The 12,895-nt window shown below is 32.0% G+C and overlaps 1 protein-coding gene across 1 annotated transcript in view; it reads left to right on the plus strand.

Moving 5' to 3' along the window:
- Window positions 1–12,895, plus strand: part of LOC126890747 (collectin-12-like) — a 62,963-nt gene that overhangs the window by 12,444 nt on the left and 37,624 nt on the right. The window contains exon 2 of the mRNA XM_050659918.1: window positions 6,035–6,143. Coding sequence (XP_050515875.1) covers window positions 6,035–6,143 — 109 coding nt within the window. The remainder of the gene's footprint in view (window positions 1–6,034; window positions 6,144–12,895) is intronic.

The following is a 12,895-nucleotide window of genomic DNA, read 5'->3' on the forward strand; positions in this document are numbered from 1 at the left end:
ACTCCACAAAAAAAAATAGAGAAAGTTGTATGCATGCATTGTACGCATGCATATTGTATACATACATTGGCTGGTTATTACTTTACCTTGGTTAGGTGTATTAAAAATATTTTTATTCTTCTTCATGTGCCTTGTCCGCTGTGGACGTTGGCTATCATCATAACAATTTTAATTTCATTTGAGGCGTTTCTGAATAACTCGATCGATTTTTGTCCAAATCATTGGTGTAAGTTTTTAAGTCATGAGTGTCTTTTCTTCTGGGTCCGCGTTTGCTCTCTATTTTACCTTGCGTTGTCAGTTGGAGTATACGATATTTATCATGCCTCATGATATGACCGAAATATTTAAGATTTCGTTTCTTAATTGTAAAAGAGATTTCTTTTTGTTTTCCCATTCGACGCAATACCTGCACGTTGGTGTGGGTCGCCCAGGATATTTTGAGGATACGTGGGTACACCCACATCTCGAATGCCTCTAGCTTTTTCATTAATGTTTCCATTATTGTCCAGGCCTCTGCGCCATATAGCAAGACCGGAAATAATAACATTTTAGCAGCCGCATTTTTAGTGGGAGAGATATTATGTCGCAATGGGTGAAAATATTTCTCATGCATGTTGTTAAATGTTGCTATGTCCTTTTCAACTCTAGATCTTATTTCGGTTGTTTCGTATTTCGAGTTGACAACTGTTCCAAGGTAAAAAATATTTTTGAACTTGGGTATTATACATTTTCATTTCAACCAATCTTTTCACTAAATTATTAATGATTTTAGTATAATATAAAGTCATACCTACATCCTTCTTCTTCTTAACGTGCCCTATCAAGTCCCCTTGACGTTGGCGATTAACATGGCGAAACTGTCTCTGTCTCGAGGTATTCTAAATAGGTGTTCTGCTTTCTTTATTCCTGTCCACTCCCGGATATTCTTCAACCAAGAGGCCTGCTTTCTACCAATTCCTCTGCGTCCTTCGATTTTACCCATCATAATAAGTTGAAGAATATTATACCGGTCTCCCCTTACTACGTGTCCAAAATAGGCCATCTTTCTATATTTGATGTTATCAAGTAGCTCGCGGGTAGCATTTGCTCTCTTAAGGACTGCCACATTCGTCAGCATAGCCGTCCATGGTATTTTCAGAATACGTCTGTGCAGCCACATTTCAAAGGCCTCCAAACGGTTAATGGTGGATATTTTTAATGTCCATGCTTCGACACCATACAAGAGGACTGACCAAATGTAGCATTTAATCATGCGCTTTCGAAGTTGAAGTTGCAAGGTATCCTTACAGAACAATGACCTCATTTTTAAAAATGTCGGGCGGGCTATCTCGATTCTACATTTTATTCTAGTTGTTCAGTAATATGGCAACCAAGATATTTAAAACTGGGTACTCTTTGAATTATATGACCATCAACATATAAACGTGAATCTTGATGGGCCAAACGGCTTAATACCATGTATTTTGTTTTTGAACAGTTTATATTTAGGCCAAACTCTCTTCCCACTGTGTCAATGGCATTTAAAAGGTGTTGTAATCCATTCATATCATCACTTAAAATAACTGTATCGTCTGCATATCTGATTGTATTTATCAGAATTCCATTAACCTTCACACCCCATTCCAAATTATGCAGCGCTTCCTTAAATATTCTATCTGAATACAAATTGAACAACAGTGGGGACAGTATACAACCCTGTCTGACACCTCTTTGTATTTTGCATATTTCTGTTGATTTTCCATTTATGCAAGCTGTCGCTGTTTGACGCCAGTACAATTTTTCTATGATTCGCACATCTTGACTATCAACTCCTTTATCCTTTAATATTTTAATTAATTTGTGATGTTGTACTCGATCAAAGGCCTTCTCATAGTCAATAAATACAGCAAAGACGTCTTTCCTACATCCACATGTAGTTATTTCAAGGTTTACTTTTACTGTATGCATTATTAGAATCCCGTTTTTAGGAATATCCCAGTTTAAGGAATAGAAATTTGAGGTCCCGAAACTTTTTCATTTACTCTTTAAGGGGGTAGGTGCAAAATCTTGGTTCAATGCTATTTAAATTCATTCATTTTTTTCGAATCCTGAGAAAACTAATAAGTATTTTTGAAAAATGTAAATGCAGAAAGAACAATTACATTATTACCAAGGGCCGAAAGTCTCTGGAAAACTTCTATAATGTTTATTTTATTAAGTTAGTTCTTTAAGTTAGTTATTTTAAGTTCTAGCTGCAACAAACCATTTCTTTTTCTGTTTTAAATTGGCTGGAACGGTAATAAAAATCTTGTCAGAACTGTTTTTTGATGTTTTTACACACCCAGGAACAAAACACCACTTATTTAGCTTTATTTTTAATAATTAAATACGTAAAAAACTGCGCACATTCAAATACACTGAGTAAATAAGTATACAAAACTAGTCGTCGATCAAAGACGTTACGACTGCTGACGTCACAGACCGTAGCCTCGCTGCAGGGTACCGTTTTTCTTGCCTCCAAGAAAATCAACATTATGAACTCATTTATCTTAAAAAATATACATTTTTAAACAGTTTTATGATTGTTACGTTTTTATATACCTTGTAATCTATTGAATTTAACTATATTTAAAAATTAGTGAACATCCCTATTGATGCTGAATTGATAATAATAATAAGATATTAATAATAATAGAGTTTATTTGTAGCAATTAGTACATAATAATAAACCCAAGTTCTCACTGAAGTTGTTAGTCACATGGACTACAACTTGTGCGTGAGGGTTAAATTTTGATTATAAAACAACATTAATTTATCTTAAAGTTTCGCTCATCTGTCTTCCAATTTGGGTTCCTCTTCTCACTAATTCAGTTAACGTTAAATCTTGTTTATCGGACCTAAGAAACTCTCTAATAAAATTCAACAAAGGATTGCTGAAAAGTGATTTTTGATAAAAAAAGATTTTTCGGCAAAAAAATCGGATGGACACGGATAATTAACAATTAAATAAAAACGGTGTAAATTGAAGTTAGACCCGATCAGTCTGCAGAATCTTGAAAATGAATGTTTGAACTATAATTCAAGTACTTGGCAACCTCAAAAACATTAATTTAAATATGAGTTTTAAGCCTTGAAAATGCGTATTTTCGCATTTTCCAGATTTTATATAACTCGAAAACTTTTTTCAAATCAACTTTTTAGAAAAATCAGAAGATACCTTTATTGTTTAGAATGACCCAGGATACCTAAAAAACTATTCTTCGGGTCAAAAAAAGGTGATCTTTTGTATTTGTTTAAAAATATGGTTTAAACAATCTCTGCCCAAAAATTCCTCTCGGCACCCTTCACATTTGTTTAGAGGGGACATTTTTGAATAGAAATCCACAAATAAACCGAATCAGAATTTTTTCAGACGGGAGCGGTCTCACCACATGGATTACCCACATAAAATTCAAAATAAACCTCATTTTCGTTTTCAGCACCTTAAAAAATATAAAGTATGAATAAAATTAGCCATTCACCTCTCCGTGGTGAGTACCTGGTCATTTTAGGGATATCTCCTGCTCGCCTATTTTGCATATATATCGTGTATGAATGAGACTGATATTTCACATTTTCCTGTCCTCTATTGTTAGTATGTTCTTGTTTTTCACTTCTTCTTTGAGTATTGGCAACCAAAGTCTGCTTCATTTCGCTGATGGATTTGCTACACATTTTTCTTCTTTGATTTTTCTCTTTTTCGTGTCTATTTCCTTCACTGAGTCTGTGTCAAAGAACATTCTTCCCGTTTAATTGTTTATCTAGAAACTTAGTTCTTCTGTTACATCCTCATTTTTTTTTTCAAGGTGACACTGGCTTTGGACCTGTAAATTGTTCAAAGAGTCTTGAAATTCTTGTAATTGTTCATTTAACATATTCTTTTTCACCAACTTCTCACATTTGTATTCCAGATCGGACTGTATAGTTTTTGCGTTACCTTACACTCCTCTTGCAAAATTGTCACCTGTTTTCTTAACTTTTCCATTTCATTTTTACTAATCGAGGGCTAGTTGCTCCTTTAAATGAGTAAGTACAGTGGAACCTCGATAAGTCGGTCCCCGATAACCCGGAAGTCCGGCTAACCCGGACCGATTTTCATCAGACAAACATTTCAACAATAAAAATGTATGTATTATGTTAAAACATTTTATCTGTACCCGCCTCTGGAATGTCTTAAAAATATCGAGTTTCATTGATAAAACTTGGCTTCGACCATAATATAATATTTGAGAGATAATTGTGTAATTTGAACTATACGGTAAAAATGACTCATGGCACACGGCGGCAGCGGCGGCAGAGCGACGTTCATTATCCATAATTATCGGGCTATCGCAAACAACAGGCACCTTTTATTCCTTTATTTATTTTCAACTGTCTTTTAAAAAATTATTTTTAGAACAATGGTCTTTTAAACTTTAAACAATGAAAGAGCCACTGTTCTTAAATAACATAACATCGTTCCGATGGCAGACGAAATTGACACAACCGAAACTGACTGAGTTTTTTTACCTATAAATAAACAATACTCTATCTATACTGTCTATCCAGCGGTTCTCAATCTGTGGTACATGTACCACTGGTGGTACATTTCATTTTTTGAGGTGGTACACAAAACGCAAAAACAGGCAAAATCAGCACCACTATTATAGTTAATTAGATCACCCAGTTAAATATGTATTTCAGTTAGGTGGTACCAAAAATAATAAAAAGTATTTGGTGGTACATGACAAAAAAAGATTGAGAACCGCTGGCTATACTATACTCTATACAATATACAACTATAATAGGTAAGTTAGATGTGTACTGTGCATATATATTTCATGTTATTTTAATTATAACGGACTTTATCTATAAGTATACCGTATTTTATTAATTTTTACAATGCTCTCCGGCTAACCCGGATTTTCGATAACCCGGATCAGCCGCGGTCCCGATTAATCCGAGTTATCGAGGTTTCACTGTGTCTTTTTGAGGTAGGAATATTTGAGAGGCTTTTAGATGTCGATCTAGGCGACTTCTGACCTCATTTTTTTATTCTTCATTCCCTGCCTAGGGTCCTCTTCTTTTTGTATAGACTTGACTCTGTTTTTTTTTCTTTTTCAATGTATCTCCAGTAAGTTGTCGTACCATCATTTTCGTAGTTTTCCCACTGATCGTCTTACTGCTCTATTTGTTGCCATTCGGCTTATTTGGGCATTCCCTTCTACTCTTGTGTTTCTTACCCAGTTATTAATTTCTCCACCTTGTATCTCTGTTGTAGGTATATCTGTACTTCTAGCTCTGTCCCATAGTGTCTTACCATCGATTTTTCGAAGGGTTTTCATCTCCGCTGCTTCGAGAAATATTTTTGTCCTCTCTTTGTCAGGTCGTGTTTCTGCAGCGTATGTCATTATTGGTATGACGACTGTTTTGTGAATTCTGCCTTTAATTTCTTTTCCGATATTTTTATTTCTCCATATTGTGTCATTCATGCAACCTGCGACTCTGTTTCCTCTATTCACTTGATCTTCCACTTCTGTTTCGGGCTTACCGTAGCTAGATAGTGTGATGCCTAGATATTTAAACTCCTTTACTTGTTCTATTATCTGACCCTCCAGCTCCAATGTACATCTTATTGGATTTGCTGTTATAACCACGCATTTTGTCTTTTTTGGAGAAATTATCATGTTAAATTTTCTGACGGTTATATTAAATTGGTGCATAATTCGTTGGAGAGGGTCAGCCTCTGCAATTATTTGTCTTATTCTTCTGAAATTTTCTGAATTTTGTTTAAAGATCTTGCAGCATGCTTAACATTTGGGATATAGTAGATAGTTGGTTATGTGCGGTAGGGCTTTCCTTATTTTCTCAAAATCTTATTTCTTTAAAAAAAATATTAAATAAGTCCTCTATAAAAGATAGGTATATTATCTATTTAGGAGAACCCTTTCGGGCTAAATCACAGAACTTTTAGGAATGAATATTCCATCTTATGTGCTGCCAGGACAAAATAAAAAATGCTTATTAAATGTTTCAGGCTAACTATTTTAAGGCTACTCAATTTTGTCGACAACAAGGCATGCAATTGTTAAGTATAAACAGCGATTTGGAAGATAAACGAATACGAAAGTTTATTAATGACACAGGTAAGATAATGTATAATTAACCCTTAATATATTCGTAACCTGCCCTCCCCAACAAGGTCCAAAATTTAAACAAAAATGTTGAAATATAAAAATATATTAGCTGACATGGAACTTAAATCATAGACAGACCAATGTAACCCAATAAACCCCCCAGTTAGGAGAATTAAGGGAACTTAATGCATATAAGTTTTTATTTATGTTCTTTTATGTAGTTTGAGTTTATCTTGTTTATATCTTTTGGTTGGATTTTCATTGGAAGTTCCCCCACCCCAGGCAAATGTCTAAATCCACCCCACTGCAGCAACCGTCTTACAATTTTTTGCAGGATGCACTCAGTTATACCTCTCTAGTTCAAGCTTTAGAGATAAGATATGGCCATCAGCATCTAAAACAGGTTTTTCACAGTCTCGCCAAAGGCTAGACCGCCACTGATCTTAATAAAATCTTCAAGCCGGAAATCCGAACTAATCTAGCACTCAGTGAGTATTAAATAAACAAACAGTTAATTTTGCTAGCGACAGCTCCCAATACAAATAAATTATTGAATTTTGTTTATTATAGTCAAAGAGAAACTAAAGTTCCCATCTAGCTAGGGAGTTTAAGATGAAATTGGAATGTTTATAACAAACTATTTTACCGTTCGAATATTTATAAGGCGCATATTAAAAGCCAACATCAGCGCGTCATCAATATTACTTCAGGAGATAGTAGCACACCTTTTTTTGAAAGTTCTGCAAAGCTTTGGTAACAGTACGTCTGCATTATTTGACATAACTAAGATGATGAATGCTGAATATTGTGAAAATATACTCATAGGCGCGGTAAATGGAAGTAATAGAAAACAATTTAATATAAGTAAATAAATACTTATAAAAATAAACCAAAATAGGAGAAAAATTTATTAAGAGCGTGTATTTTGGTTTTTTATTTAAATTTAAAATTTAACTATTTAAATATAACTAAACTTACGTGCATAGAAAACGGCCCACTTAAAAATTTGGTCATTTTTGACGTCTCATATTTCTTAAACCTCTTGGCCGATTTAAGTGATTTTCTGAACATGTTATAGCCTGATTATTTAGAGATACCAATATAATAATATTGTTGCTAAACAGGTAAATTTTCATTGTATACCGGGTGTACAAATCAAACTGTGTTTCTTCCTCAAAGTTCGCATCACCCTGTGGAATATTCTAGCATTTATAAAATACTTAAATCAAAACCCAACTATAGCCTCAGGTTTTCTTAACATTATGTTTTTTGATTCATTCGTTTATGTTGGGTAATAAAAAAGTTAGGTACTTTAACAACCAGACATGTTCTTCATAAATACACGGTGTTTTTAAATAAGTGCTACAATTTTTAAGGGGTAATTCTGCATGAAAAAATAATGACAGTTGGCTTCATAAACGTATGTCCGCAAATGTTTCGTTTCCGAGATATGGGATGTTAAATTTTTTCTTACAAACTGATGATTTATTTATTGCTTTAAAACCAGTTGAGATTTGCAAATGAAATTTGGTAGGTTTTGAGAGATAGTTATTGCGGATTTTTTGATATAAAATTAAAAAAGAATGTGTGTGTACTTTGTACGCACGTAAGAAGATATTCTTCTATTATATAATAGGTAATTTAAACGAAGTAAATATACTTAAAAGGTTATATATATGTATATATATATATATATATATATATATATATATATATATATATATATATATATAAAACGTGAGATGTAGATCCTTGAAACACACTCAGTGATCAAAAGATCCAAGGTTAATGGTTTGACGACCACTCGTACGAAATCAAACAGATGAAATAGAGAATGTGGAAAAATCCCCTTACGAACAATTCACACATCCACCATTTCGGGTTGGGAAAAATTTTTTGAATAGAATCAAAGATCCAAACACCAGTTCTTAGAAATGTGTTTCGCCCTCTTCAACCTCTCTGATTCAAAAAAATTTTTGATCTTTGATTCTATTCAAAAAAATTTTTCCCAACCCGAAATGGTGGATGTGTGAATTGTTCGTAAGGGGATTTTTCCACATTCTCTATTTCATCTGTTTGATATATATATATATAATATATATATATATATATATATATATATATATATATATATATATATATAATATCAACATCCTCAAATAATGTAAGTACAAACATATAAGTAACTCTTTAGTAAGATTGTTTTGTGATGTGCAGTGTTTTTAGTGAAAGTATTGACTCTGCATTTCTCAAAACAATTTTTTGTTGTTTTTGTGTTTTTGGGGATCCTCGACACCTGGTTTAGTGAGAGGAAACTATGGTGTTCTGGATTTTTGGTAACACAAAGATAGCAATTATTATTGATTTCAGTTAGCCTATTTGTTAAATACTGTCTATTTATGATTGTAGTTTCCCTGATGATGAAAATAAACATTTTCGAAAGCTTGGAACTATTATAAAGTGTTTTCTTTGAGATTGCTGCTACCCCAATATTTCAGCCTTGTTTATATATATATATATATATATATATATATATATATATATATATATATATATATATATATATATATATATATAATAGCACTAAAGGCCTTAGAGGCCCATGGCTTGAAAAGTTTGTTCGTTCTTCATTTTTACTTTTCTTTAGGTATAGTACATTCGCTCTCGCGAGACGCAAATCTCTAGTGACTTTAGTAATTTTTTTTTGGAAAGTTAGGTTGCCACACTCGACTGGAAACATAACTGGAAATTACTACACAACCAAACGTACGTGCGTATAATCAACATTATTAATAGTAAACAGACATAAATAAAATAAATATTACAACAAGTTATAAATATTTATTTACACCATACTACAATGGGTTGATAACAAATGAAAAAATTATTTATTGTACAAAATAAAAATATTTTGTAGAAATAAAATTTCTGACTTGACAATTTTGACATATCAGTCAGAAAAAGGTTAAGATACAGCGTACGCGGCATACTTCATTGTTGTTGACGGTTCCTTTCCTAATTTCCTAAAGTGCTGGCAAAGGCACCTTAAACTTTGTTTTTTCTTACAAAATAAATATAATAATTTAGTATTTTAGTTTACAAGATTAAGGAAGATACAGGGAATTAGTATAAGATACTAATTTCCTGTGGAAAGAGGATTTAGCCACTCAAATAGTAGTAATTTTGACAACAATTGATGCTGTTATGTTAAGCAGATTTGTCTCCAAAATTTCTGTTCAATAAAATTAGTTGAAAATGTTGAAAGCTTCCATGTAAGTATACTTATAACAAGTTAATTTAAATAATTTATTGTTATTTCTGTTCTAAACCCAATGTTTTCTAAATTAATTGCCACTAAATTTGAGTTTAATTTTGCAAATTTCATGATCAAATGCAAATGATCAAATTTCATTTTAGATTTTCACGAATTACTATGGACATGAATTATGATGAGTATGTGATAGACGTTTCACGACCATGTTAATCTTTTGGATCGAATTAACGCCATCTCTTGATTGGAATGGGAACTAACTTGACAAATTTTAGTTACGTGGGAATTTCAAATTATAAATTTTGCGGGATTTTTGATGAAATTTCGCAGGAAATTAAAACAACAGAAAGACAATTCAATGTTTTACTGAAAACTTCAAATATTCCAATTTGTTTTGAAAATGCTAAACACTACTGCCATGTGTCACGTGAAAGCACTGATGTAATATTGAGTTGAATGAAAATTTTTGAAAGAATCTTGTAGGATGATTGTTTAGATAAATACCTTATAATCTTTTACAAACTTCCAAAAATATGTAGGCCCGAAATGTTGATGACACACTTGTCTATTGGAATAAACTGTTTCAGGATCTATTATATTGTTTTTTTAAATGTGGAGAAACACAACACGGGATGATCAATCAGTGTAAACTAAAAATTCTACTCATAAAAACGGAGAGGAGGTTAAAACAATTGATTATAATTGTGATTAAATCTAATTAAAAACGTAACACCACTATAATAAAATAATTAAGCCACAAACTGTAAAATAAAAAGTAAGAAACAAAACAAATTAATTTAATTGTCAACTGTCAGTTGTTAAATATGAAGAGAATTGACTGACAGCGACATCTCTGGATTGGAATGGTAACTAATTTGCTGTCTTGACCTTGACAATTTACGTGAAACGTCTATGAGTATGTATGGTTTGTGATGAGTATTAAGTATTATGCAGCTGAAGCGTGACAGCAAATGAAATATTGTAAAATATGCCCAAAAGCATTTAAAATTATGCATGTACAATGGATCCTAATGATGGTATTTTTTCTTCATTTTGTTGTTCAAGGTTTTTTTGTTTTTGGTGACAGAATTTCTTATATCTGAGTTCATTGCTAAAATATTTAACAAACAGTAAAAGATGTTACTTTTGAAAGAGAGAAGGAAAAGAAGAAATAAAAACTTTGAATTTTAACAAAATGAAACAACTTACGTATTGTATGTATCAACTTGTAATTCATTTTAAAGAGAAGCGAAGAGTATTGAAGCATTTGTCAAGAAAATTCAAACAGGCAGCGTGTAGATATAACGAATAGCAAAAGTTGAAGCAGAATCAAGGGAACAATACACAAACACCCATTGGCATTGGTTTGAACTGTTGGATAACATCTTCAAGAGTATGTTTGAGCTAGTAAATGTAAAACAAATGCTTGTCTAGTTTCTCTCATATTCTTATATTATGATGGCATACGTACATACCCTGAATATTATGTGTCCAATAAAATTGTAACCATATGGGAAACTTTATTATTTTTAATTTGATGAAAAAAGTTGCTCTTTTTAGAAAGTTCTGTATGTTCTAAAACCTAAAATACAATCATCAAATATTAAATTTTTTCAGTTATATACGAGGTTTGTCAAAAAATATGAAGATAAAATTTATATTTTTTCACAAAGGTGAACCACTACAAAAATATAATATCTGACGATTGTGTTCCAGGTTTAAGATCACTCAGAAATTTTTATAAAGAATACCTTTTTTCATGAAATTAAAAATACAAAGGTTGGTGCTATTATAGTATGCTTTCTACCATCATGTTTCTGCTATAGCTTGTGGCCGATCGGGATGCAGTTTGTAACCTGTATTAGGTATATTACAGTGCTGGTAAAAAAATCTTTAAAAGTGAATAAAAAGCATAAATCAGAAGAATTGTTATTTGAATTTTACAAATTAATACCTTTTGCCAAGTTTATGGCTTATTCCCAACTAAAATATTAAATTAATATGACAAAATATTGACTTACCAAATTAAAATAATAATTCTTCTGATTTACGCGTTTTCTTCATTTTTTAAAGATTTTCATTATTGTGTGAAAATCCTTTTGAGAACAGACTATTGTGTTGTTTAGCGGCACAGGTATACAGTCCCCTCAAAAATAAGCTTTACAAGCTAAATCTTCTGCTTAACAATGTTCTTCCATTCTGCCCTGTCGGATAATTTCCTTTACTTCTGTCTGATGTTCATGGTTTTAAGATCCCCTCTACATCGTCTATCCATCTTTTACGGGGCCTTCCTTTTATTCTATTTCATTGGGGCTTCCATCTCTGTATTACTTATACAGCTCGATTATCTGGTATACTTTCTAAGTGACCAAGCCCAGTTTAGTCTTTGTGATTTTACAAATCTATCAGTATCTGTTCTCTGCATTAGTTCATTCAGCTTGTAGTTCATTTTAATTATCCACGAACCATCGCTGCAATAGGTTGGTCCGAATATCTTCCTTAGTATTTTGCACTCAAACATTCTCAGTTGATTTTCCTCAGTGGTTGAGAGGGTCCATGTTTCACATCCATATGTGACCACTGCTCTAATTACTGTTTTATAGATTCTAAGCTTAGACTCATGATTCAGTAACTTACTTTTCATTGAGTCTTTGTATGCATAGAAGCACTTATTACCTCTAAGAATCCGTACTTGTATTTCTTGACTGTTGTTGTTGTCATTTATTATTGAGCTTAGGTAGGGAAAAGTGAAGACATATCTGTAGGTGTAGGTATGGTTATCTACCTTCAGATTCTCATGTTGATTCGACTTTGTGCACTCCATATATATTTTGTTTTACAAAGTAAATGAAACGCACAAATTAGAAGAATTATTATTTTAATTTTACAAATTAATACTTTGTCATATGAATTTACTATTTTAGCTGGGAATAAGCTACAAAATTGTTTTATTCTGCACACTGCTATAGATATGCACAGGTAGAGCACATCCTCGGGGTAGACTGCATACTATAGTAGCACCAAAAAGTTTCCAATAAAGTTTAATTAAGTCTGCACCATATGGAAAACTTTGTTATTTTCAGTTTTATAAAAAAAGTTAGTCTTTATAAAAGATTCTGAATGATCCAAAACCTAAATAGAATACAACCATCACATATTAATTTTTTTCAGTTATATACGCGGTTTGTCAGAAATATGAATTGTGGATATTGTCACTCTTACATAAAATTCGTTTTATAGAACTTAAACAAAACATTATATAAAGAATAACTTTTTTTATTAAACTAAAAATAAAAAAGTCTCCCATATAGTGCCAACTTGGTTGGACACACTGTATACATAGTACATACTATAATATATTGTGTGTAAAGTTTTTTTAGTTTCTTGATTTGAAATTTAATAAAGGAAATCTTTTGGTGAATTACCATTTTCAATGAATACTTTTATATTTTAACTTGAATGGATTTTGGTTTTGAATATTAGTAGTGCA

Source organism: Diabrotica virgifera, chromosome 8 (assembly GCF_917563875.1).
Source record: "Diabrotica virgifera virgifera chromosome 8, PGI_DIABVI_V3a".
NCBI classification, from domain to species: Eukaryota; Metazoa; Arthropoda; class Insecta; order Coleoptera; family Chrysomelidae; genus Diabrotica; species Diabrotica virgifera.